This window comes from Peromyscus eremicus, chromosome 18 (assembly GCF_949786415.1).
Source record: "Peromyscus eremicus chromosome 18, PerEre_H2_v1, whole genome shotgun sequence".
Lineage (NCBI taxonomy): Eukaryota > Metazoa > Chordata > Mammalia > Rodentia > Cricetidae > Peromyscus > Peromyscus eremicus.
Window position 1 is genome coordinate 2,913,948 of NC_081434.1, and position 27,241 is coordinate 2,941,188.

Sequence of the window (27,241 nt, forward strand, 5' to 3'; positions counted from 1 at the left end):
ATGGCCGGCTCGAGCTTCTATGGGTCTTGTGGTGGTAAAAAGAGCTGTGTGAGTTCATGAGTGAGACATGTCATGTCCAGAAAACAGTATTTCACAGCACTCCTTCCTGCCTCCAGCCCGTATACCTTCTGTCCCCTCTTCCTCGAGGGTCCCTGAGACTGGTGTGTGTGTGTGTGTGTGTGTGTGTGTGTGTGTGTGTGTGTGTGTGTGTGTGTGATAAAAATGTCCCATTTTAGGCTGAGATGTGTATGATGGGGCAGGGGTTGATAAATATGTCCCATTTAGGGATGAGCATTCGGTCCCCTTTTCTTAGTACTTTGATTATACACCTTTGCATTAACTGATGCCCACTGTAAAAGGAAGAATGTGTGGTCAGGTCTGGGGGCAGCCCAGGTCTATAGGTACAAATATCAACATTGAGGACGCAGTTGAAAACATGTCCATTGAGCAAAATTACGATAGCGGTTTCACCCTAGCTCAGTGGTTCTCAGCCTTCCTTACGCTGCGACCCTTTAATACCGTTCCTCATGTTGTGCTGACCCTCAACCATAAGTTGCTACTTCGTAACTTTAATTTTGCTCCTGTTATGAATTGTAATGTAAATATCTGATATGCAGAATAACTGATATGTGACCGCCGCCCCCCCCCCCCCCAAGGAGTCTCGACCCACAGATTGAGAACTACTGTGTAGCTGGAGTTTTCCTGCCTGGCCCACAGTCAGGATAAATCTCTCTCACCTGCCAGTCCCATAGCCTCAGACCCAACCAAGTAAACACAGAGACTTATGTTGCTTTCAAACTGTATGGCCGTGGCAGGCTTCTTGCTAATTGTTCTTACAGCTTAAATTAATCCATTTCCATTAATCTATACCTTGCCACATGGCTCGTGGCTTACCGGCATCTTCACAAGCTGTTTGTCATCATGGCGGCTGGCAGTGTCTCTCTGACTCAGCCTTCCACTTCCCAGCTTTATTCTCCTCCTTGCCCCGCCTATACTTCCTGCCTAGCCAACGGCCAATCAGTGTTTTATTTATTGACTAATTAGCAACACATTTGCCATACAGAACATCCCACAGCACCACTGTCTTGGGGTCTCATCCAGTAACTCTGGCTGTCCTGGATCTCACTCTGTAGGCCAGGCTGGCCTTGAATTCACAGAGATCCATCAGCCTCTGCCTCCCGAGTGCTGGGCTAGCGATGAGCTTTTGACTGGGAGGATTTCAGTATCAGGTGTGAAATCCACTCCTGTGGAGTAGGCCTCCAATCCAGTCAGAAAGGAGTTGTGTATCCGGTGACAGCTGTGCCCTAAGGCACCAGTGGGCACACGTTGCCTGGCAGATCGGAATTGTAACATAAAGGTTCAAGTACTGGGTAAGATCACTGATGTCTCTTCTCCTCCCGAAGCCCACATAGAGCCTTTTATCACAAAAGCCAGCTAGTGGGAGGAAGTTTCCTGGACAGTTTGAGGTTGATTTCTCTACGTTCTGCAACCAAAGGGTGTTATAGGGTTAGTATTAGTTATGAGACATAAAAACACTTTAAGTTAAAAACACTTTTAATTAAAGAATATAGAGCTGGAGAGATGGCTCAGTGGTTTAGAATATATACTGCTCTGGCAGAGGACCTGACCTATGTCTGACAGCTCAAAGGCCCCTTAACTCAGCTCCAAGGGACCTGATGCCCTCTTCTGGATTCTTTAGGTACCTGCACTCACAGGTGCACACACACACACACACACACACACACACACACACTTAAAAAAATCTTTCTATTATTGTATTTATTTATTTATTTTTATTTTTTATGATTATTATTATTATTATTTTTATTTTTTTGGTTTTTCAAGACAGGGTTTCTCTGTGTAGCTTTGGAGCCTGTTCTGGAACTCACTCTGTAGCCCAGGCTGGACTCAAACTCACAGAGATCCACTTGGCTCTGCCTCCCGAGTGCTGGGATTAAAGGCATGTGCCACCACTGCCCGGCTGTATTTTATTTTTTTGAGACAAGGTTTTTCTGTGTAGCCCTAGCTGTCCTGGAATTTACACTGTAGAACACAGAGATCCTCCTGCCTCCCCCCACCCAAGGGCAGGTTTTACAGGTTGTGTGCCACCATGCCAGGCTAAAACAAATCTTTTTTTTTTTTTTTTTAATAATATAATCAAGGCTATGCTTTGTAATCCCAGCACTCGGGAGGCAAAGGCAGGTGGATCTCTGTGAATTCAAGGCCAGCCTGGTCTACAGAATGAGCTACAATCAGGGCGTCATAGTGAGACCCTGTCTCAAAAATATACATCAAAAAGCCAAAACAGCAAATAAATAAGACCATTGGTGACAAAGAGCAAACAATAAAAAGTGTCCCCTCTCCCTGTTTCTCTTTCCAAAGTAACCACTGTGTGCTCTGATGTCATCCTTCCTAGAGAGTCATGCTGTGTACGCAGCGCTGAACTGCAGAAGCGTGCTTAGGCTGTGGGCCTGACACCCGCCACCTTGCCTCCCTTTTGGTCGAGGTGGTGGGGCTTTCTTTCATTTGTTAAAGCTCATCTCCCAAACCCCGCCACGGGTGGATCTCAAGGCTCACATTTCAGCTGGACATGGGCCGACTCTTGAAAAGTAATCCAACAGATAGGACTGATGGGCGGGGAGACACAGCCAAGGAGTCCGTCACTGACGGTGGCGGCAGAGAGCAGACCCTAAGTGCGATTAGAAGTTCTTTGCTTGTTTGTTTTTGTTTTTTTTTTGGTTTTTCGAGACAGGGTTTCTCTGTGTAGCTTTGTGCCTTTCCTGGATCTCGCTCTGTAGACCAGGCTAGCCTTGAACTCACAGAGATCCGCCTGGCTCTGCCTCCCGAGTGCTGGGATTAAAGGCGTACGCCACCACCGCCCGGCTAGAAGTTCTTTGCTTAGCTCCCTGGATTTTAGACGTTTGACAGCATGTTACCTGGGCTAGGCCGAGTGCTTGTGGGTCTGATGATCTGCCTCAGTTTCTTCTGCTGTCCTTGGCTTCATGCACCGTAGACAAGTGCTCTCCCACCGCGCCGTGTTCCTTAAAGGGGCACCCCATTTCTGATTTCACATATTTCTTTCAAAACGAGGGGGATTGTGCCAGTGTTTTGCAGACACTGGCACAGCCCCCTCCACGCATGTTTCCCTCACATCCCGGGGGACATTCTAACCTGTGTTACCGATTTTGCATCTTTCACTTAATACATCTTTAAAATAAGTTGTTGTGTTTTTTTTTTAAATCTGCATATGAGTGTTTTGCTTGTGTGTATGTAGTGTACTGCATGTGTGTCTGGGGTTGGGAGAGGCCAGAAGAGACCACCGGATCCCCTGGAACTGGAGATAAGGTCTCTTGTAAGCTGCTGTATGGGTGCCAGGAACCGAACTCTGGTCCTCTGCAAGAGCAGTGTATGTGTGTGTGTGTGTGTGTGTGTGTGTGTGTGTGTGTGTGTGTGTCTGTGTCTGTGTGTGTGTGTGTGTGTATGTGTGTGTGTATGTGTGTGTATGTGTGTGTGTGTGTGTGTGTATGTGTGTGTGTATGTGTGTCTGTGTGTGTGTGTATGTGTGTGTGTGTGTCTGTGTGTGTGTGTGTGTGTGTGTGTGTATACACACTCTTGGCTGCCGAGCCATCTCTCCAGCCCCTTTCTTAGCATGTCTTGAAGAAGTTCTCCACCAGACATACAGCTCTGTAGAGGGAGATATTTTTAAACTCTGAGGTTCTTTTCACTGATAATGAATAATTCCTCACTTTCCATTTTCCTTTTGTCTTTTTCTGTTTGGCTTCCCAGGAAGGCGTTTGGGGTTAGCGGAATGCTAGAACCTCGCATCCAGAACGAGGACCCCCTTACACAACCTCACTGTGCAACACTCCTTAGTGACACTCTGTCACACAGCCCCCCTTCCGCTGTCGGATGTAAACTGCTTCGCCGGGCTCTCTCATAGGCTCTCTCATCTCTCAAACACCCCGGGTGTTTTGCAGGCTGATGGAGAGGTCTGCTGTCGGTGTTCCTCTTCCGTCTCACGCTCTCTGCCGACGTCTAACGTGTCTTATTTCCCCCTCCAGGGAAAGCCATATGTCTTTGACCGCGTGTTCCCCCCGAACACGACTCAGGAGCAAGTTTATCATGCGTGTGCCATGCAGATCGTCAAAGGTAAGAGACTCACCTCCTGAATGTATTTTCCCACGCTCACCATCCCCCACCCCCACCCCCCTACCAAATGTCTTTCTCTGCCTTCTCTTCCAGACGTCCTTGCTGGCTACAATGGTACAATTTTTGCATATGGACAGACATCCTCAGGGAAAACACATACCATGGAGGTGAGCGTTCTGACTCGGGGGCCGAGGGATGCTAGGACGGTTCACAGAAGATCAAAGGATCTCTACTGGGGACGATCCAGGAATCGAGGGTGGGCTGAGTCGGAGGCAGAGGGGTCTGGAGGATTAGGAGCAATGTGGTTCCCTCCCTCTCGTGACCCCGGCTGTCCTCCCTCTCGTGACCCCGGCTGTCCTCCCTCTCGTGACCCCGGCTGTCCTCCCTCTCGTGACCCCGGCTGTCCTCCCTCTCGTGACCCCGGCTGTCCTCCCTCTCGTGACCCCGGCTGTCCTCCCTCTCGTGACCCCGGCTGTCCTCCCTCTCGTGACCCCGGCTGTCCTCCCTCTCCTGACCCCGGCTGCCCTCCCTCTCGTGACCCCGGCTGTCCTCCCTCTCGTGACCCCGGCTGCCCTCCCTCTAGTGACCCCGGCTGTCCTCCCTCTCCTGACCCCGGCTGCCCTCCCTCTCGTGACCCCGGCTGTCCTCCCTCTCCTGACCCCGGCTGCCCTCCCTCTCGTGACCCCGGCTGTCCTCCCTCTCGTGACCCCGGCTGCCCTCCCTCTAATGACCCCGGCTGTCCTCCCTCTCGTGACCCCGGCTGTCCTCCCTCTCGTGACCCCGGCTGTCCTCCCTCTTGTGACCCCGGCTGCCCTCCCTCTCGTGACCCCGGCTGTCCTCCCTCTCGTGACCCCGGCTGTCCTCCCTCTCGTGACCCCGGCTGTCCTCCCTCTCGTGACCCCGGCTGTCCTCCCTCTCGTGACCCCGGCTGCCCTCCCTCTCGTGACCCCGGCTGCCCTCCTTTGATCCAGAAAAGCATCATCAATGGAAACCCAAAGGCTGCTCAGTTATCAGCTTCCCTTGGAAGGCAGGCATGGCGGTGACCACCTCCTCACTGAGGGTGCTCTCCCTGTGGCTCCTTGCCTGCGTCCCCTGCCTGCCTCCGAGTTGTCTCACCGTGAGCCTGACTCTGCTCTGCCTTCTCTCCTCAGGGAAAGCTGCACGACCCTCAGCTGATGGGAATCATTCCTCGGATTGCTCGAGACATCTTCAACCACATCTACTCCATGGATGAGAACCTCGAATTCCACATTAAGGTGATCAGCCCAGGACTTCTGGGGGACTCAGAGGGGACTTAGATGGAAGAGCCTAGAAAGAACCAGCCAAAGCTTTACTCTGCCCTCTGCTTACCTCAGCTTGTCACCAAGATGTCCTCCCCTGCATTTTCCCAGCCACCACCCTCCTCGGGCCTGTGTTAGATTTGAGATCACCCTCTTGGGGCTGGAGAGATGGCCCAGAGGTTAACAGCGCTGGGTGTTCTTCCAGGGGACCTGGGTTCAATTCCCAGCACGTACATGGTGGCTCACAACCATCTCTAACTCCAGTTCCCGGGGATCTGATGGGCTCTTCTTGCACCATGCATGCACATGATAAACAGACAAAACACTCATACCCATAAAAATAAAATTAAAGTAACAACAACAGAACATCTCACATCATCCCCTCTTCCTGACCAGGTTTCTTACTTTGAGATTTACCTGGATAAGATCAGAGATCTTTTGGACGGTGAGTGCTTGGGCTTGGTGGGTAAAGGTATGTGAGGAGGCTGAGGAAAGAGAAACCAGATTTATTCAGGGTTTGGTGGCAGATGGGCATCCAGACATGTCTCCTCTTCACACCAGAGTCCTCTGGCTCTGCTCTTCAGGGATGGTGGTGCTTGCCTATAAATCCAGCTACTCAGGAGGCTGAGGCAGGAGGATTGTGATTTTTGAGGCCATCCTGGGCAACTTAGTGAGGTTGTGTCTCAAAAGGAAAAAAAATAAAAAGGGGTGGGATGGAGGTGAGTGATGGAGCAAGAATGACCAGCAAGAATGAGGCCTGATGTCCAAACGCTAATCAATAGGGCAAAATCAGAGACCGGAGGAGGGAGAGGTTAGGAATAGAAGGCAGGAATAAAGAGTAAAGGGCTTTCCTAGCATGAGTGAGATTCTGCGTTCAATCCCCTAGACTACAGAAACAAACAAACAAAAACAAAAAAACAAAACATTCCCCAAAGCCTGGGAGAGTCAGAAGATGAGCTTAAAGGCCGTTATACATTCTGGAGCCCTGTGAGGAGGGGCGAATGGCACCTCCCTGTGAACGTGGCCTTCGGGTCCCCCCCCCAGTCTTCCTGCAGGGTACCCAGGGGTGGGTGGGTACGGTGGGTACTGCCTTCTCTCACCCTGCTCTGTCTCGATTCAGTGACCAAGACAAACCTGTCTGTGCATGAGGACAAAAACCGGGTGCCGTTTGTCAAGGTGAGAGCAGTGTGGGTTCTCGCGTGCCACTTGGGCTTTGTCAAGAGCCCGTGTGAGGGAGGAGGAGGGGTCGGTGACCCCGACGGTGGGTGATGTGCCAAGAGGGACTTGAAGAGCGTGCTGACCGATCACTTGGGTGGTATGTGGGCAGCTTACCCCGGAGATCAAAACGCGTGGTGCCTGCTATGTGCCTCCTGCAGGGCTGTACCGAACGCTTCGTGTCCAGCCCGGAGGAGATTCTGGATGTGATCGACGAAGGGAAGTCGAACCGTCACGTGGCCGTCACCAGTGAGTGGGGGCGAGCAAGCAGGGGAGGAGGGGCCTCCTGCCTGTGTTAGCCTAGGAGATGACAGAGGAGGGGTGGTCGGGAAGCCCTTTCTCGCTTGGTGGGCAGAGTGGCCGCTAGTGGGCGCCGTGGCCCGGAGTGGCCGCTAGTGGCTGCCGTGGCCCGGAGTGGGCGCTAGTGGGCGCCGTGGCCCGGAGTGGGCGCTAGTGGGCGCCGTGGCTCGGAGTGGCCACTAGTGGGCGCCGTGGCTCGGAGTGGCCGCTAGTGGGTGCCGTGGCTCGGAGTGGCCGCTAGTGGGTGCCGTGGCTCGGAGTGGGCGCCGTGGCTCGGAGTGACCACTAGTGGGCGCCGTGGCTCGGAGTGGGCGCCGTGGCCCGGAGTGGCCGCTAGTGGGCGCCGTGGCTCGGAGTGGCCGCTAGTGGGCGCCGTGGCTCGGAGTGGCCGCTAGTGGGTGCCGTGGCTCGGAGTGGCCGCTAGTGGGTGCCGTGGCCCGGAGTGGCCGCTAGTGGCTGCCGTGGCCCGGAGTGGCCGCTAGTGGGCGCCGTGGCCCGGAGTGGGCGCTAGTGGGCGCCGTGGCTCGGAGTGGCCGCTAGTGGGCGCCGTGGCTCGGAGTGGCCGCTAGTGGGTGCCGTGGCTCGGAGTGGCCGCTAGTGGGTGCCGTGGCTCGGAGTGGGCGCCGTGGCTCGGAGTGACCACTAGTGGGCGCCGTGGCTCGGAGTGGGCGCCGTGGCCCGGAGTGGCCGCTAGTGGGCGCCGTGGCTCGGAGTGGCCACTAGTGGGCGCCGTGGCTCGGAGTGGCCGCTAGTGGGCGCCGTGGCTCAGGCTGCGGCTCTGCAGGGGTTGGTAAGTAGAGGACCCGTGTTTCCCTGCTCCTGCAGACATGAACGAGCACAGCTCTCGGAGTCACAGCATCTTCCTCATCAACATCAAGCAGGAGAACATCGAGACTGAGCAAAAGCTCAGCGGGAAGCTGTACCTTGTGGACCTGGCCGGGAGCGAGAAGGTTGGGGATCTCTGGAGGAAGGTGGGGTGGGGTGGGGGTGGGGGGTTGGAAAGGAATCCTCCAGGGGAAGGTTTGCCTTTTTAAAAATTAAATTTGAGGGCTGGAGAGATGGCTCAGACGTTAAGAGCACTGACTGGTTCTTCCAGAGGTCCTGAGTTCAATTCCCAGCAACCACATGGTGGCTCACAACCATCTGTAATGAGATCTGGTGCCCTCTTCTGGCATGCAGGCTGAACACTCACTGTATACATGATAAATAAATAAAATCTTAAAAAAAAAAAAAAATTAAATTTGAGACCGAGCAGTGGTGGCGCACGCCTTTAATCCCAGCACTCGGGAGGCAGTGGCAGGTGGATCTCTTGAGTTCGAGGCCAGCCTGGGCTACAGAGCAAGTTCCAGGACAGCTAGGGCTACCCAGAGAGACCCTGTCTCAAAAAGCCAGATGAGGCAACAGCGTTTGCACCTCCCCCTGACGGCCGGTTCTGTAACTCTCTGACAGGTCAGCAAGACTGGCGCGGAGGGGGCTGTGCTGGATGAGGCAAAGAATATCAACAAGTCGCTGTCGGCCCTGGGGAACGTGATCTCCGCCCTGGCTGAGGGCACGGTAAGTGTTCCTGTCCGTGACTACCCAGTCCCTAGCGGGCATCACTACCCTCTGCTTCCCTGTTGAAGTAGTCTTTTCTCATTCGCCGTCTGCCTCCTGTTGTAGAAAAGCTACGTGCCCTACCGTGACAGCAAGATGACGCGGATTCTCCAGGACTCTCTGGGAGGAAACTGCAGGACCACCATGTTCATCTGCTGCTCGCCATCCAGCTACAACGACGCCGAGACCAAGTCCACCTTGATGTTCGGGCAGCGGTCAGTGTCAGGGTCCCCAGAGGGATCCGGGGGCCTGCCCCTGCCTCATCCCTTGCTAACCCTCCCCCGCCCCCAACCCCATCGCCAGAGACCAGCGTGGTGAGTCTCATCTCTACCTTCTCTCTTCACTCAGGGCAAAGACTATTAAGAACACTGCCTCGGTGAATCTGGAGTTGACTGCTGAGCAATGGAAGAAGAAATATGAGAAGGAGAAGGAGAAGACCAAGGCCCAGAAGGAGACCATTGCGAAGCTGGAGGCCGAGCTGAGCCGGTGGCGCAATGGTTAGAGAGGGCCCCACACACACACACCCCCCATGGGAGTAAGAGGTGTGGCTTAGGGACAGCCCTGCCTGGGAGTGTTGAAGGCCAGCAACAATCTCTAGGAAGCCAGGCTGTGTTTCTGGAAAAAGTGCAGAGGAGCGGTCGTGAATAAGCCGATTACCTACCGAGGTCCCCCAAAGGTGGAGGAGCTGAGGTCCCGGAGACCCCGGCTCTGAGGAGTGGGGGTAGGGGGAGGTGGACTTAGGCATGCAGCTCCCTCTTCTCCACCTGCAGCCACTTTTCTCAGGGCCGTGATGTGACTCCTTAGCTAAAGCAGCTTAAGGATGAAAGTATCTACTGTGTCTCACAGTCGGAGGGCGCAGGGACGTGGTGGTGGTGGTGGCCTGAGGTAGCTGCTCACCTCACACCTACAGTCAGGAAACAGAGATGAGGGCCGGTGGTCCACTCCTTTCTTCCTTTTCTTTTTCTTTTTTTTGGGGGGAGTTTTTTGAGACAGGGTTTCTCTGTGTAGTTTTGGAGCCTGTCCTGGATCTCGCTTTGTAGCCCAGGCTGGCCTCAAACTCATAGAGATCTGCCTACCTCTGCCTCCTGAGGCTTAAAGGCTTGCACCACCACCACCCGGCCATTTCCTCCTTTTCATTCAGTCTGGACACCAGTCCGGGAAATGATGCTGCCCACATTTAAGGTGGATCTGCCCAGTGTGGCCCACATTTAAGGTGGATCGGCCCGCTTGAATGAAATCAGCCTGGAAAACCCCCGCATTGACCTCCAGAGCTTTGTCACATGGGTGATGCTGGATACTGTCAACTTGATAAGATCAACCATCACACTGTCTTTCCTCTCCTTCTGTCCCTCTGTCAGGAGAGAACGTACCCGAGACCGAGCGCCTGGCTGGGGAGGATTCAGCTCTGGGAGCTGAGCTCTGCGAGGAGACCCCCGTGAACGACAACTCATCCATCGTGGTCCGCATCGCACCGGAGGAGAGGCAGAAGTACGAGGAAGAGATCCGACGCCTCTACAAACAGCTGGATGACAAGGTGAAGGCAGCTGGGCAGGGCGCTGAAGGCCACGAGGTGGCTGGCAGGATGGCTCAGCAGAAGGAACAGGTGGCTGCTGCCGAGCCCGGTGACCCGAATTGCATCTCCAGGGACTCACGTGGTGGAAGGAGAGAACCGATGCCCACAGGTTGTCTTCTGGCCTCCACGTGAGCCCAGTGTGCACACCCCACACAAACACACGCCCACTGTAATTTTTTAAAAGAAGTGGCGTTGTCCCACAGAACCAGGGAGGCTACACAGCAGGGGGACCCTAGGATGACTGTGGCTTATAGTAAGTTTTGGATTTACTCAATCACTGGGCAAGCTTCAGCGAAACATTTCACTATTAGGATAAGAATTTGTACTGCATCAAGCTGATAATAGAAAAATAATAATAATTAAAAAAGACAAAAAAAAAATCCCAGCACTCGGGAGGCAGAGGCAGGCGAATCTCTGTGAGTTCAAGGCCAGCCTGGTCTCCAAAGCGAGTTCCAGGAAAGGCGCAAAGCTACACAGAGAAACCCTGTCTTGAAAAACAAAACAAGCCGGGCGGTGGTGGCGCACGCCTTTAATCCCAGCACTCGGGAGGCAGAGCCAGGCGGATCTCTATGAGTTCGAGGCCAGCCTGGGCTACCAAGTGAGTCCCAGGAAAGGCGCAAAGCTACACAGAGAAACCCTGTCTCGAAAAACCAAAAAAAGAAAAAAAAAAAAAAGAAAAAAAGAAAAACAAAACAAAACAAAAAAACAAACAAACAAAAAAAAAATTCCAGGCCAAACTGGACTATATGAAGAGAACCTGCCTCAAAAAATAAATGTAGTATTTGTTCTAAAAAGAAGAAGAAGAAGAAGAAGAAGAAGAAGAAGAAGAAGAAGAAGTTGCTTTATGCTGCCGTTATGCTGAAGAAAATGAGTTTTAAAAGCAGAAGGAAATGGAAGAGACTGGTCAGCTATCACTAGATATAACACTGTTAACGGTTTACTGTTCTTTGCGCATCATGCACCTGAGGTATACAGGAAAGGTAGTTTGCATCTTATTTTTCCTTTTTTAAATTTTTTTTAATGTTTTAAAATTTATTTATTTATTTATTATGTATACAGTGTTCTGCCTGCAGGCCAGAAGAGGGCACCAGATCTCATTACAGATGGTTGTGAGCCACCATGTGGATGCTGGGAACTGAACTCAGGACCTCTGGAGGAGCAGCCAGTGCTCTTAACTGCTGAGTCATCTCTCCAGCCTCCTTATTATTTTTCTTTCTTATAGATAGTCTCATATTTTAGGTGAGCCTCAAACTCCTGGCTCTCCTGCCTCAGCCTCCTCAGTTGGGGTTACAAGTGTGGCCACCCTGACCGACTCCAGTTTTCTCAGTTAGCATTACATTACAACTAGTTTTAACAGTTCTTCATAAAAAGGTCTGTTTAGGGCTAAGGGCATAACTCAGTTGGTAGGGTACCTGCCTGGCATGCACAAAGCCCTGGGTTCAATCCCCAGCACCACGTAATGCCAGGCATGATGGCACATGCCTGTAATCCCAGCACTCGGGCGGAGACAGCCATATCAGAACATCAAGGTCATCCTGAGCCACATAGGGAGTTTGAGACCAGCCTGGAAACTGCCTGGAAAACCCAAAAAGTTTCTTTTAAATAGATGTCTGAGAATCCATTTATCAAAATGTATTTGGTTGTTAGGAATAAACATTTGCTTTTGAGGCTGGAGAGATGGCTCAGTGGTTGAGGCCACCGGCTGCTCCTCCAGAGGACCTGGGTTCAGTTCCCAGCACCCATATGGTGGCTCACAACCATCTGTAACTCAAGTTTTAGGAGATCTGATGTCCCTTCTGGCTCTACAGGCACTTGGCATACATGTGGTACACAGACATAGGCAGACAAAACATCCACATACATATAATAATAAAATAAAAATAATTATTTAAAAAGTAAACACTATACACACATATATACATATAGACATACATGCATACAGAGAGAGAGAGAGAGAGAGAGAGAGAGAGAGAGAGAGAGAGAGAGAGATTGCTTTTGAACCAGGTGTGGAATTTCTGCTCTATAATCCCAGCACCTACAAGGCTGAGGCAGGAACATTGGGAATTTGAGGCCACCCTGGGATACATAGTTCTAGGCCAGCCTGGACTACATGGTAAGACCCTGTCTCAACACACACTTGCACAGAGATCTTGGTCAAGGTGGTACATGCTTATAATCCCAACACTTGTTAGGTTGAGACAGGGGGTCAAGAGTTCAAGGCCATGTGCAGCAGCAGACATGCAGAGTTCAGGATCAGCCTTAGGCCTGTGAGACCCTGTCTCAAAAAGTACCCCCAATTTTTAATCTGATTTTTTTTCTTTTAAATGATTTGGCCAGACTGGAGTGCTAATGTGAGATTTCTAGGCTACAGGGTGGTACAGGTGTGCAGACTTTTGATGTATACTGCCACGGTGGTCCCAAAGGAATTTGAAAGTGACATGCTGCAGTCCCAGAAAGAAGCCGGGGACCAGGCTTCCTTTTGATATGTGAGCTTTTCCAACTCACAGCAGCCAGCACTCCGATTTTTCGGGGATCTTGCTTCTTCCTCTGGTCCCGGCCCTCCAAAATGGGAGAAGTAGCCCCTCACCACCCGCTCTTGCCTCTGACAGGACGATGAGATCAACCAGCAGAGCCAGCTCATCGAGAAGTTGAAGCAGCAGATGCTGGACCAGGAGGAGGTAACAGCCCTGGGTAGACCTCAGATGATGCTTTGCTTGTCTTCATCCCTGCCAATCAAAGCAGGCTTCTTTAACCCAGTGGGGGAGGGGCTGAGGAGGTTGGCAGAGTGTGGGCGTAGCATGCCCGAAGCCCTGGGGTTGATCCCCAGCACAACGTAAACCAGATGTGGTAGCACACATGTGTAATCTGGTGCACGCCGATAATCAGGATTGAATGAAGTTCAAACGTCATTCTTGGCTACAAAGACTTGGGTATATGAAACTTGATTCAAGAAAAAAAAAGTGCATGGAAGAATGGGCATGCTACTTACTGGCTAGTGACCCATGAAAACCTTTACAATCTGGAAACTTCACTTAGGAGGTTGAGTCAGGAAGATCAGAGTTCAAGGCTAGCTCGGGCATGATAGTGCATGCCTTTGATCCCAGCACTTGGGAGACAGAGGCAGGTGGATCTCTGAGTTTGAGGCCAACCTGGTCTACATAGTGAGTTTCAGGATAGCCAGAGCTATACAGAGAAACCCTGTCTCAAAAACAAACAAATAAACTAAAAAGAGTTCCAGCCTATTTGTAGCTCCACAGTGACCGACCAGGTTGTTCTTAAAGTCCCGGATGATTGAGTCCAGGTGCTTTTACATTCTAGTTAGTGAAGCCTGATGCTCACGTCCCCTTGACTTGTACTTCAGGCATGTGCTAGGGTGGGTGTTGGAGCTTAGCTCGCACAGACCTAGGGACCCAAGAGGCAGAGTGAGGTCTTGAGTGCCCTGCCTCTTCCTAGCTGCTGGTGTCTACTCGGGGAGACAATGAGAAGGTCCAGCGGGAACTAAGCCACCTGCAGTCGGAGAACGACGCGGCCAAGGATGAGGTGAAGGAAGTTCTTCAGGCTCTGGAGGAGTTGGCCGTCAACTATGACCAGAAGTCCCAGGAGGTGGAGGAGAAGAGCCAGCAGAACCAGCTGCTGGTGGACGAGCTGTCCCAGAAGGTGGTGAGTGGCTGGCGAGTGGCCCGAGGGTGCCCTAACCTCGGAACACCTCCGCTTCCTGCCGCGGCTGCACTGCTGTTCAGTGTGTTGAGACGCCCTCCCCTGCTCGGCCCCTGCCATGTGCCCCTTCTCTCTTCCAGAGGCTTCTGCAGGGTCTGTATTCTCTCCATAGAAGCCCCCAGAGTCTTACATGATATGAGAGGCTCTGCTCAAGCTGGGAAGGGGAGCAGGAGGCAATGGTAATGACCTTAGGGGCTGTCTCTAGGCCACCATGCTGTCCCTGGAGTCTGAGCTACAGCGGCTCCAGGAGGTCAGTGGACACCAGCGAAAACGGATCGCTGAGGTACTGAATGGGCTGATGAAGGACCTGAGTGAGTTCAGTGTCATCGTGGGCAACGGTGAGATTAAGCTGGTAAGTGGGGAGAGGGGGCACTCTCGCTCTGGGCACTGGAGAGGGAGGCGTGGTGGGACAGTCCGTCCTTTTGGGTTACTGAGAAAGGCAGGCCAAAGAGCCAGGAAACATCCCCTACAAGAGCCAGATGTGCTATCTCACATCTGTAATCCCAGAATTGGAGGATCAAGGCAGGGAAAATAAGAGTTCTAGGCCAGCCTGAGCAAGCAAGATCAGTTTTGTTTTGTTTTGTTTTTAAGTTAACAAAAAAAGAGGGGGGACCATGCCTCAGATTAGACACAGAAAGACAGATTTGTAGGAACAACTGAGGGGACACATTCTAAAGGGTTCACATACAGACAACACACACACACATACACACACACACAGACCACATACACACACATACACACACACACACAGACCACATACACACACATACACACACACACACACACACACACACACACGCACGCACACACACACAGACCACACACACACATACACACACACACACACATACACATACACACACACACATACACACACACACAGACCACACACACACACACACACACACACACACACACACACACACACACAGTGAGAGATTGATTCCTGTGGCAAGATCTAGAGGTGACACAGGGTAGGAATGATATCTGTGCATAAGAAAATGACCTATTGGAGGCTGAGCAGTGGTGGTACACACCTTTAATCCCGACACTCAGGAGGCAGAGGCAGGCAGATCTCTGAGTTTGAGACCAGCCTGGTCTACAGAGTGAGTTCCAGGACAGCCAGGGCTACACAGAGAAACTCTGTCTTGAAAAACAGTCAAAACCCAAAGCAAAACAAAAAGAAGAAGAAGAAGAGGAGGAGGAGGAGGAAGAGGAGGAAGAAGAAGAAGAAGAAGAAGAAGAAGAAGAAGAAGAAGAAGAAGAAGAAGAAGACAACGGCGTATATTGGGGTTACCAGGCAGAGCTAGTCTAGCTACAAAAGGAACTCCAGCGGGGAGTAGGGTGTGCAGCTGTAACCCCAGTCCTCAGGAGGCTGAGACAGAAAATGCACTTAAACCCAGGGGTTTGGGACTAGCACAGGCAATGTAGCAAACAAAGGAAGACCCGTTGATTTTTAAGGGGAAGGCTATCAGAATCCAGTATCTGAATGTCAGCAGAGGCTTTGAAGTGAAATGTTAGTTGACAGGAGCGTGTCTTGTTAGGGCTACAATTGCTGTGATGAAATACCAAGACCAAAAGCGACTGGGGAGGACAGGGTCTATTTGGCTGACATACTCCAAGTCACAGTCCGCTGAGGGAAGTCAGGGCAGGAACCTGGAGGCGGGAGCTGATGCAGAGGCCATGGAGGAGTGCTGCTTACTGGCTTGCTCAGCCTGCTTTCTTATAGAACCCAGGACCACCGGCCCAGAGATGGCCCCTCCCACAATGGGCTGGGCCCTCTTCCATCAATCACTAATTAGGAAATGCCTACAGCCGGATCTTACGGAGGCGTTTTCTCAAAGTTCCCTCCTCTCAGATGATCTAGTTTGTGTTAAGTTGACAGAAAAGTAACCAGTACAAGCTTCCAAAAGGTGCTCAGGAATTCCCGGCTTCCTTGAGTACCTTGGAAGGGGTGTGATTCCGGTGGAGGGTCAAGGATGTAGTCTGTCTCCCTCCTCTGCCCACCCTCAGCCGGTGGAGATCAGCGGGGCCATAGAAGAGGAGTTCACTGTGGCCCGACTCTACATCAGCAAAATCAAATCGGAGGTCAAGTCTGTGGTTAAGCGGTGCCGGCAGCTGGAGAACCTCCAGGTGGAGTGTCATCGCAAGATGGAGGTGACTGGGAGGGAGCTGTCGTCCTGCCAGCTGCTCATCTCACAGGTGGGTGTCTGAGGAGGACAGCCCAAGTGTGAGAAAGGCTAGTCTGTGGATACAGAAGATCTCCTGGCTGGGTGGTGGCAGAGCGAGTTCCAGGACAGACAGAGCTACACGGAGAAACGCTGTCTGGGAAAACCAAAAGTCAAAACAAAACAAAAACTCCCCAACACCCACCCTGATGTCAGTGTCGTGGGTCAATGGAGATCAAGGGCTGAAGAACCAGGGTGATAGCGGGGAGGATCCAGGCCAAAGACGTGAAGCTCAGGGGGTACTGGCCTCGGACCCGATTGTCTGAAGGAAGAGCCTCCATAGCAATGGCCTCTGGCCTTGTATCCTCATGGAAAGTGTAGCAGGAGGGAATGGCATGGGAGGGAGCTGCAGTTTACAGTGCTAGATCCTGGTACCTTGTCTCCTCTATGCCATGGGTCTTCCCTTACCAGCATGAGGCCAAGATCCGTTCGCTCACGGAATACATGCAGAGTGTGGAGCTGAAGAAGAGACATCTGGAAGAGTCCTACGACTCCCTGAGCGATGAACTGGCCAAGCTGCAGGCGCAGGGTGAGGCTTTCTTAGGTCTATCCCAGCCATCCATGGATCTGAGGTCCCAGACAGGACTGGAAAGTAGAGTCACACACATCAGAAGAAAGGACCTGATAGCGTCTTGCTTAGCATCGGCTTGAGTCCCGAGGGTCAGCTCATAGGCTACTTAACACGTAGCCTGGCTTTTGCACGTAGCTCATTTTTCACGAACCGTAGACCCTCTGTTGTTCTCCATCCCTGATGAATCACACGGGACTGTCCCAACCCAGAACATCCCCAGGCACCCATCCCCTGCGGCCTGGAGCTCTGGGATCATGGACACTGTCTTCCTCTCTTTCGCTTAGAAACTGTGCATGAAGTGGCCCTGAAAGACAAGGAGCCAGACACACAGGATGCAGAGGAAGTGAAGGTGAATTGGGAAGCTGTGTGGTGTGCTTGGCAGGGCGGGGCAGGGGCTGGGCTGGCTGTCGGCCTGGGAACTGGCTCTGAGCATAGGGTTGGGTTGTCTGCAGAAGGCCCTGGAGCTGCAGATGGAGAATCACCGTGAGGCCCATCACCGGCAGCTGGCCCGACTCCGGGATGAGATCAATGAGAAGCAGAGGACCATCGATGAGCTAAAAGAGTAAGCGTCCTAGAGGGTGGTGTCACCTCCAGCCTTGAATCACGGTGGCCACTCCAGTGATCCTTCTGGATCTTTAATGTCCAAGGTCATTTCCTCAACAAGGACACACGTTGAAGCCCAACTTCAGGAGGCACAGGAAGATCTGAAGAGATGGCTCAGTGGTTGAGAGCACTGGCTGCTCTTCCAGAGGACCTGGGTTTGATTCCCAGCAACCATATAGTGGCCACAACAGCCATGTGTAACTCCAGTCCCAGGGGATCCAACACCCTCTTCGGACCTCCTCAGGCATCAGGCACACATGTAGCGCAAAGACATACAGGCAGACAAAACACCCATGCACATAAAATAATTAATGAAAAAAAAAAAAAAAAAGACACAAGAAGTTAGAATTAGTCCTGTCCTTGGGGCTTTTATAATTGGAGTACTCAGGGTCCCATGCTCTCATGAAAAAGGTAGGAGGGTTTATCCCTGATACCTGAGGGCAGATGCATCAGGTCTCACCGAAACACCCTCTTCAGAGAGGGCTCCTATGTGAGGAGCGGGGCTGCCTCTTCTCTGTTCAGTGCCCCTTCACCTCTCCGATGTCCCCCCTCTCCTCCCCAGCCTGAACCAGAAGCTGCAGCTGGAGCTGGAGAAGCTTCAGGCTGATTATGAGAGGCTGAAGAACGAGGAGCATGAGAAGAGCGCCAAACTGCAGGAGCTGACGTGAGTGACACAGGCTCCGAACTGGGATGCAGGTCGCGGTGACCTCTGGGAGAGTCACGGGAAGCAGGCTTGAAGGGGTGGGGGACCAGCGGAAATGACTGCCGGGCTGGGCATGGTGGCACACGCCTTTAATCCCAGCACTCCGGAGGCAGAGGCAGGGGGATCTCTCTGAGTTCGAGGCCAGCCTGGTCTACAGAGCGAGTTCCAGGACAGCCAGGGCTGTCCAGAACGAAAATCAGATTTTGAAGTTGTGTAGATGGTATGGTTTCAAGAAGCTTTGTGTGTGGCTGTGCATCAAAAAGAGTTGGCAAGGATGTCCACCTGTAAATAATGGAATCGTGGCCTTTCAAAAGATTTCCTGTGCTGGCTTTTAAGGATTCCTTTCTGATTACTGCATTGCAATATCACGAGTAATTTGTATAAGTAAAGATAAAGGAATGGTAGGGGAGGAGCATCCTGAGGGGTCTGTCTTTCTTATCCGTCTCTCCCCTTATTTCTCTTGCTGCAGATTTCTGTACGAGCGACATGAGCAGTCCAAGCAGGACCTCAAAGGGCTGGAGGAGACAGTTGTGAGTGGTTTCCTCCTGTGCCACATTAGCAGAGTCAGGGACGGTTCCCCACCCTCCTCAGTTCTTCCCAGTCTGTCTCTCCTGCCCTCTCACTGTACATCTGTGGCTTAGTCGGGGTGCGCCTGTTTATCGGGATGCCAGACCCGCTTGACTATGTAGACTGAAGGTTTCGATGACTGTGGAGGGGGAGGGCAGACCTGGTATCCAGCCATCCCCAATTCTGAGTGATTCTTTGCAGGCCCGGGAACTCCAGACCCTCCACAACCTTCGCAAGCTGTTCGTTCAAGACGTCACGACTCGAGTCAAGAAAGTGAGTGCCGTCCTCTAGTCTTGCCAACACCTGTCTCCTTCTCAGGGTTCTCCAGCCTCTTGTCCCCGTGGGGTTGGTTTGGTCTTGGGACAACCATGTCTTTCTTCCCTTCCATCTAATCAGAGTGCAGAAATGGAGCCCGAGGACAGTGGGGGGATTCACTCCCAGAAGCAGAAGATCTCCTTTCTTGAGAACAACCTGGAGCAGCTTACTAAAGTTCACAAACAGGTGCGCGTCCAGGAGGGGACGGAGAGAACCCGAGGCCAGGCCCCTGCAGTACCCAAATCCCGAAAGGCCCCTCGGATTTGGGGAGAGCTAGTTGCATGCGGCCCTTAGCTTTCTTCTATTTCACCAATTCCCTTCTTGGTACCTCATCTGGATCCACGTGCACACTGATCTTTGCTCTGTACCTGTTCTCCCTTCTTAAAAGGCGCCTATCTTTGCTTAAAGTGGAAGTCTCCAGCCCTAGCTCAGAGGAAGAGGTTGAAATGCATGGGAGTTGTGGAGACGCTGGAGCTGTGACTCCAGAGGAGGGCCGTGAGGTCACTCAGTGGCAGAGCTGGCCTAGCCTGCACAAGGCCCTGGGGGGCAATCTCTCTCTAGCACTACAGTGGGGTTGGGCATAGAACCAGACTTCAGATGGGATATAAGAAAAACAAGGGAAGTGGGCTTTTTCTTAGCAAAAAGTCTCCACTTGCCTACCTGGGGCAGGTGTGCGGGACATTAAATGATGTTCTTCCCGTGAGCCACCCGGGCCCTAGTGGGGACCCATCAGAACCCCTGCACTGAGTTGCTGCCTCTCCGTCCCCTCTTGCTGCTGCTGCGCCGTAGGTGGAAGCCTGGGTTCAAAGGTATGGGCTGCGTGGATGAGAGGGCAGCCCAGAGGACTGAGGACAGGAAGTGTTTGGTGTGTCCACTGCAGAAATGTCCTCATCCATGCCAAGGAGCCAACACGCTCCAAAGTCTGGCTCCTCAGTGGATTCCTAAAATAAGCCCCTCCCACTCAAGTCCGCCTTTGGATTCCCACCTAGACTCATTCTCCCTGGCCGAGCTCACCTTTTCCTCCTAGCCTGATGCCCGTGGTGCCATAAAGACTCAGTGTGCATCCTTCTGAAAACTTACCAAACCTGACTTGGTCATAGCCTGCTGGGTTTGTGTTCTTTGGGTCTGCTGAGGACTTAACTATTATCTTTCCTTCCTTCTCTGACTATGAAAGGGTATAACATCTTCACCAAAAAGTTGAGTGACAGCTAGGAAATAAAAAATTAAAAAAAAAAAAAGGGCAGGCCGGGGTGGGGGTGGGGGTGGGGGTAGCCTAGTTGAGCGTACTTGTAGTAGAGTTTGCACAAAGCCCAACCCCAGGACATATCAAACTAGGGCCAGGCATGGCGGCACATGCCTGTGATCCCAGCACTTGAGAAGCTAGAGAGTTAGAGGGCAGCCAAGGCTAGATAGTGAGTTCTGGGCCAGCCTGGGCTACATAGTATGGCCCTGTCTTTTCATCCTTCCTTCCTCTCTCCCTTCCTCCCTCCCTCCTTCCCTCCCTCCCTCCCTCCCTTTCTACTTGCCCCCTTTTCCCTTCCCCAAAGCCTGTGCTTCCGCTCTAAGTCCCACACCCCAAAAATTGCTCCCCTAAAGGACAGACAGGATAAGCATGATGTCCTACCCAGCAGACACAAGTCTGTGAAGGAAACAGGGTTGTTGAAAACTCAGCACTGCCCCAGTTAACCTAAACCAGCAATAAGATCCCTAAATGTCTGAAGCGGAACAGAGGCTCCAGCTCTGTCCCTTCCCGCCACCCCCCCCCCCACTGTGTTCTCGGCTGTGCTGATCAGCCTGGCCGCCCCCCTCCCTCCTGGCCCCCAAGACCTTGCACCTTAGCAGTCTCAAGTGCCCCAGTCCTTGTGTGGACCCTTCCGTGGGCCTTTTCTGGCTGCGGAGTGGTTGCTATCACACTCTAGTTTAATTTAAGCGGGGGTTGGGGAGGATGGCTCTGGGAGGTCCTTGGACGTGAAGAAGGTAATGAGCACAAATGTTTGTACGATCCGATCTCCGATCGCAAACATTTTCTTTCCTTCCTGGGAGGCTCCGTGTGTGGCTGTGGAGGGGGTCCCGGGTTCCAGCTTCTGCTTTGCACCGCACTGCACACACCGCGCTTCTCAGCCATGTCCACCCTCTGACCGTCATGCGCCCTGCTTGCATGCTCACACAGCCATCTCACCCCCACTGGGGCCTGGAGCTGTTGGTCTGGCTGTGGCAGGCTGTGAATACAGTGGAGGGAGTGTCCAGGCGGATGGAACCTGAGACAGGGCTGGCTGTGGAGGAGGTTTTGCGGCTTAGGAAATGATGGGGGGAGCCGGAAAGAACTGGATAGAACTGCACATTACCTAGAAGGGAAGGGAAGGTCTCTCAAGGAAATGCCATGATCCTAATTTCCCTTTATTCTCTTTCTTTACTCCCAACCCCCCCCTCCGCCCCCCTCGCACTCCACTGGGTGACTCTATTCTGGGTCACCGGCTTTTCTTTTGGGGCTCCCCGCAGCTGGTACGTGACAATGCAGATCTGCGTTGTGAGCTTCCGAAACTGGAAAAACGACTTAGGGCTACGGCTGAGAGAGTTAAGGCCCTGGAGGGTGCACTGAAGGAGGCCAAGGAGGGCGCCATGAAGGACAAGCGCCGGTACCAGCAAGAGGTGGACCGGATCAAGGAGGCTGTACGGTACAAGAGCTCCGGCAAGCGGGGCCATTCTGCCCAGATTGGTGAGTGGATGGGTGTCCGTAGGTGATAACTTGCACCAAATCCAGCCAGGTCCTCAGTGCCAGACAGCTCCATGCTTGCTTCTGGCCCTAGTCCTCCCACCGAAGGATGATGAGGTCATTTTGCAGGGGGTGGGTGAGGGGGTGGGGGTGGGGGATGAGGGGCCTTAGGGACCAGGGGAAACTCAGGGTGACCGATAGCTTTCTCACAGCTATTTCTTCTCTTTCATAGCTAAGCCTGTGAGGCCTGGCCACTACCCGGCCTCCTCACCCACCAACCCCTACGGCACACGGAGCCCCGAGTGTATCAGTTACACCAACAACCTCTTCCAGAACCTGCATCTGCAGGCTGCACCTAGCTCCACCTCAGATATGTAGTGAGTGACCATGGGTGTGGCTGGAGTTCCGGCCCGAGGCCGTCCGGGCCCTAGAAGGCAGAGGGTGGTGTCAGCTCTTGGCTTACTTAATTTTTCTTTTCTAAGTCGCGTGGCCTCTCACCCTTTCCTTGGCTTTCTGCATGTGGTTAGGAGACGGTGCCCTCTTCCCTGTCTCCGAGGTTACTGGTTCCTTTCCCAGGGATGGACGGGATGAGGGTCTGGGAGGAGTGTGGGCATGGCGGTCCTCAGAACGGTTAGAACAGAGGCTGCGTCTCTATTCTGCTCCTCTCAGCTTTGCTAACTCCTGTGCCCGCAATGGAGCCACACCTGGCGGCCCCTTAGCTTCCTACCAGAAGGCCAACATGGACAACGGTGAGCGACAAAGATCAGGGTCCCCGGGGCAAACCCAGAGGGGTTTATGGCAGACGCTAACAGAACCTTTCTCCATGCTAGGGCGTCAGATGAAAGGATAATGTCAGGGGTGGAGCTCACTGGCAGAGCGCTTAGTGTGTTGCTGCCCTGCGTCCTACCCCTGGTTCGGGGTAGGGAAGGCGGGGGAGGGCAGGGGTACATCCTCAGGGGCCCACTGACTGAGCCTTAGCCTGATGTAGATGTCCAGCCTAAACCAGGCTGTCCTGGAATTCCTCAGTAGCCCAGGCTGTCCTGGAACTCAGAGATCCGCCTGCCTCTGCCTCTGAACGCCGGGGTTAAAGGTGTGCCACCACCACCTCCGGCCCCGCCGGCACAGCTTTGGGTAGCTGAGGATAGAGCGCCTAGGTTCACCCATGTCTTAGAGGCGTTAGGATGGGAAGGGTTTGTGACGTCTGCTCCTCACACCAGCCTTTTCTGACCGAGTGCTCTCAATGGTGGTCTCTTTAGGAAACGCCACAGACATCAACGACAACAGGTACCCAGACACAGCTGACCCAGGGTTCTCTTGGTGGGGCCGGAAGAAGTGACTGACTTTTCTCCACTTGGACTAACTGGAGCCTCGTGGGGAAGGAGGAGCCAGTGAGGCTCACCGTGGTCACTTCCTGTCACCTCATGTTCCCCTCCCCCCCACCCCTCCCCCTCCCCCCCCCATTTAAGCCCCTCCCCATTCCAGTCATGATACCTGGGGGAGAATGCCGTGGGTATTTGATAGTTTCTCTCCTACTTTGGGGGACTTTCTGACCTTGGGCAAGGCTATAGTTTTCGGAGAAGCATGCATCTTCCCTGCCCTGCCCTTTCTTATCTCACGGGCATGCTATCAGAGCATGTCAGGCATGGAGCTGACTGTCCTATATCTCTTCCTCCAGGAGTGACCTGCCATGCGGCTATGAGGCTGAGGACCAGGCCAAGCTTTTCCCCCTCCACCAAGAGACAGCAGCCAGCTAACTCCCATGCCTGGTGACGTATCTGCACTTTCAGGTAGCTGCAGGCAACTTCCGTGTCTGGCCCTGGCCTCGTCTCCTGTTTCTTTTCTCTTTATCTTATTGTGAGAGTGTGTGTGTGTGTATGTGTGTGTGTGTGTGTGTGTGTGTGTGTGTGAGAGAGAGAGAGAGAGAGAGACATACGTGCATACGCACATGCACAGGCGAGAGGTTAGTGTGTGTGTCTTCACATCACACTGCACCTTATTTTTGAGACAGGGTCTCTCTCTGAAACTGGAACTTGGTGTTTTCGCTGGCTGGCTGCCCCCCCCCCCCCCCCCCCGTCTGCCTGTTTCTGTCCCCCAGTGCTGGGGTAACAGACAGACTGGCTGTTACGTGTGTGCTGGGGATCTGAACACAGTCCTCATGCCTGTGCAGAAACACTTTATGACTGAGCCATCTCCCCAGCCCCACTATCCCTTTATTTTTTTTCTTAAACCATCTCAAAACCTTTCAGCTCCTGCTTAGCTGGGTATGGTGGCACATGCCTATAATCCCAGCACTCAGAGGCAGGAGGATCATGAGTTCAAAGGAATCCTGGGTTAGTGAGACCTTGTATCAAAAACAAACAAAAACATTTACTAAGAACCCCAAATCACGCATCAGCTCATGCTCTCCCTATGGAGGCTCCTTCCAGCCCTGACCTCCCATGCACCCTGACGCTGGGGCCTTTGGGGCAGGCGGTAACTACAGTACTGATTTCCACCACTAGGGGCCACTGTCACACAAACAGCCAGGGCCCACAGGTCACAGACCTTAGGTACCAGGAGAGCGAGGGAGAACATCCCATCCTGCCCCTACCGCCCCTGTGAAATGATCATAGATACGTGGAGATGTTTTGAGCCAAGATGCCTCGTGTAGAGGTGATGATCTCTGCCTTACTCTCGTGCACTGTTCCTAGATCTGCATACGCTACCAAAGATGACGCTGTCTGACCCTTGGTCCCTCTAGCTAGTGACAACAGTCCTCTCTGTACCATGCACCGGAAATGAAAACAGGCTGCCTCCCATCTCCAGCCCCTCCAGCTTCCACACCTCCCTCTTGCCAAGTCCTTTGCAGTGGCAGGGGACACCTCCCCCCTCCCGGCACCCCCCCCCCCCCCCCCCCCCCGTGTCACCAGGCTTCAGGCTTCTTGTCATGCTTGCTTTAGACCCCAGATGGACAGTGGCACCTACTTGGTTGTCCACATTAGATCCTTGGCTGACTAGGATCAAGAGAAAATAGCCAGTCTCTCGCTGGGCCGCTCCCAGGTTTTTCCAGGAGAGTGGTCCAGGCAGAGAGGCATGAGAGAGAGAGAGAACTGGAAAGGGGGAAGAGGATGCTGGGAGGATGTGGGGTGGAGAAGCAGGGGTTGGGCTGGCTGGGAGTTGAGGGGTGGGGTAGGCTTGTCGGTGGTCAGGGAACAGAACTGTAAGCCAAAGTGTGTACCTACGCCGTCTGTCCCTGCACAGAGCCTGGGCTCCGGCTGGTTCCTCACGCCTTCTCTCTCTTTCTTCCCCAGTTTCTAAGAGGGACTGAGGCCTCTTCTCTCAGCATGCTGCACACCCTGTGGTCTCTGACACTAGCTCCCTCTCCAGCCCGTGTTGTTGGACCTGTCGATGTCCTCCTCCTACTTCATGTCTTTGTACTCTGTATCTATACACGAGAAGCTGCTGCTGCGTCTCCCTCTCTCTGTCGTCCTCTCTGAGTACCTGGTGATGTAGTTAGCGGTTTTCATGCATAGCCTCCCCTCCCCGTTCGGTGTTAGGGAGGAGGGGAACGTCTTCTTCTTTCTTCCATATACTCGTCTCTTACACCGAGTGATGTTAATCGCCGAGTAGAGGTCACAAGATGATAAAGGAAAAATAGGAGCTAGGAGGCTGCGATCCCTCTTGCTCACAAACACACATGGACATGCACGCACACACACACACACACACACACACACACACACACACACAGTGTACATACAAAGCCTTAAGCAGAAGAATGTCTTAGCATCTACGAAAAGAGAGAAACAGAACCCCCCTCTTTACACAGAGCATAGAGGAGGACCCACCGGAAGGGTTGGTAGATTATCCCCGCCCCCATACGCCCTTCACCTGAGTCAGGAGATTGTGGGGAGCTTACTTCCGTCCTATGGAGTCTGCCTTCTGCTCCCTTCCCCCCCAGTCTGAGGCATGGATGGTTCAAGGGACTATTTCCCTTTCTGCCCTGAGCCTCTTTTGATACTGTCTACTTTAGATATCACAACCAGAACTTAGAGTAGATATAAAAATGTTCTGAAAAGTCAAGGAAGCAGAACTCTGAGAAACAGCTGCTCATCTGTCTGTGCCGAGAGTTATAAGCAGGCGGAGTTAGAACGGTGGGTCCCCTGGGGCTGGGGGCTGCCATGTGACTTCCTATCACAGTGCCCTCAGTTGAAGCTCCGAGCTCACTCTGTCTCCCTTCTGGGCTGCCCGCGTTTCCCACCTCTGATTCTGGTCTGGGGGCTTCCAGTTCATTTATTGGCATAATAGCTGTTTCTAGATGCCTCTGGCTGGAGTCTGGCTTCTTCCCGTACAGACTTCCCTCTGTGATCTCCGTCTAGTACCAAGTGCACTTCACAGACAGAGCAGGAGGTCCAGCGCAGTGGCAGACAGCTTCCCCGGCACGTGAAAAAGCCCTGGTTTGGTCCCCAGCACCTCAAAAGCAAAATCTGGGTATGGTGGCTCACATTAGTGAATGCTGCTCTCGGGAAGCTGAGGTAGGAAAATGGCTAAATTTGAGGCTAGCCTGGACTACAGTCAGTTCCAGGATAGCTTCAGGTATGGTGAGAAACCCTGTCTCAAAACAAAACAAAGAAAAAAAAAGACAGGGACTGGTCAGATTCTTTTCAGAGCTGATGGAGGCAGAGGGCTTGAACCTAGTACTCTTCCCACACGGCCATTCTCAGCCCAGGTCCCCTCCTCTCCAGCCGTCAAGGGGACGTTGTTTGAGTTCAGATGGCCCTTTCCTCCCACCTGCTAAGGTGATTTTCCCAGATAACTGCAGGAATGAGGGTCACTACCCAGACTAGGCCAAGAAATACAGCTGAGCATCCAGATGCCCAGCTTACCCCGGGGCGGGACTTTGACAGCAGGAGCAGGGCAGACCGTCTTCCGGCTTCTAGGACTAGAAGGAAACCGGGGTGGGTGACAGCTGGTAAACACGGCCCGGAGAGGCTGTGACGCACGCCTTCAGGGGAAAGCTTCTGCTTTTTACCTGTGAAGGAACGATAGAGACGCGAACAGAATCAGAGCAGTGTGCGAGAAAGCCAAAGCGACAATTCTCAAACACTTTCGAAAATAAATCTTATGTAGGAAGACATGAAAAGTAACACAGGGTTTGATGGTGGCTCAGTGGCGTGTGCTTGCCTGTGACGCTTAGTGTGACAGGGATAAGGGTCTCATGTGTCTCTGGAGCTGCAAAAAACAAGAAACAACCAAAATGGTCAAGAAATTCAGGCCTGGGAAGTTTTTTTTGTTGTTGTTGTTTTTGTTTTTCGAGACAGGGTTTCTCCATGTAGTTTTGGTACCTGTCCTGGGTCTCGCTCTGTAGACCAGGCTGGCCTCGAACTCACAGAGATCTGCCTGGCTCTGCCTTCCGAGTGCTGGGATTAAAGGCGTGCCCCACCACTCCCAGGTCCTGGGAAGTTTATATCATCTTTCTTTTCATGCTTTTTTTCCCCCAGTGGAAAATGTTTAACCAGTTGAAGGGCCCTGAAACAGTCCTAAGAGTCTGAACATCACTTGTTTGCAAGAGGGGTCCAATGTGGTTCCCCTACCCTAAACCCCAATTCAAAAGAAAGAACAGGCAGGGCACGTGAGTCACCGCCTCAGAGCCGGTGGGCGAAGGAGGAAGACCGCATCCTGTCCGTGGCTTCATGCCAGCCGGACACCTGAGAACCCGAGGGAGTGTTTGT

General features: G+C 52.9%; 1 protein-coding gene across 1 annotated transcript; it reads left to right on the forward strand.

Moving 5' to 3' along the window:
• Kif5a (kinesin family member 5A) lies at positions 1-24,987 on the forward strand. The gene is made up of 29 exons (XM_059245779.1): positions 1-48; positions 4,062-4,149; positions 4,243-4,316; positions 5,301-5,405; positions 5,826-5,874; positions 6,550-6,605; positions 6,806-6,893; positions 7,770-7,894; positions 8,394-8,498; positions 8,604-8,752; positions 8,886-9,034; positions 9,896-10,071; positions 12,720-12,788; positions 13,564-13,770; positions 14,033-14,179; positions 15,844-16,032; positions 16,470-16,587; positions 16,914-16,978; positions 17,082-17,191; positions 17,795-17,896; positions 18,405-18,465; positions 18,704-18,775; positions 18,899-19,003; positions 21,317-21,533; positions 21,763-21,907; positions 22,200-22,279; positions 22,787-22,814; positions 23,206-23,317; positions 24,821-24,987. Exons 1-28 carry the CDS (start codon positions 1-3, stop codon positions 23,282-23,284), a joined length of 3,006 nt encoding a protein of 1,001 aa, XP_059101762.1. The 3' UTR covers positions 23,285-23,317; positions 24,821-24,987.
• The last annotated feature ends 2,254 nt before the right edge of the window (positions 24,988-27,241 follow it).

Excerpts from the sequence above, each read along its gene's own strand:
- Kif5a (XM_059245779.1), top strand. The coding sequence starts at position 1 with ATGGCCGGCTCGAGCTTCTATGGGTCTTGTGGTGGTAAAAAGAGCTGT. Across the intron at positions 49-4,061 it reads GTGGTGGTAAAAAGAGCTGT|GGAAAGCCATATGTCTTTGA; the intron begins GTGAGTTCATGA and ends TTCCCCCTCCAG. Across the intron at positions 13,771-14,032 it reads ACGAGCTGTCCCAGAAGGTG|GCCACCATGCTGTCCCTGGA; the intron begins GTGAGTGGCTGG and ends GGCTGTCTCTAG.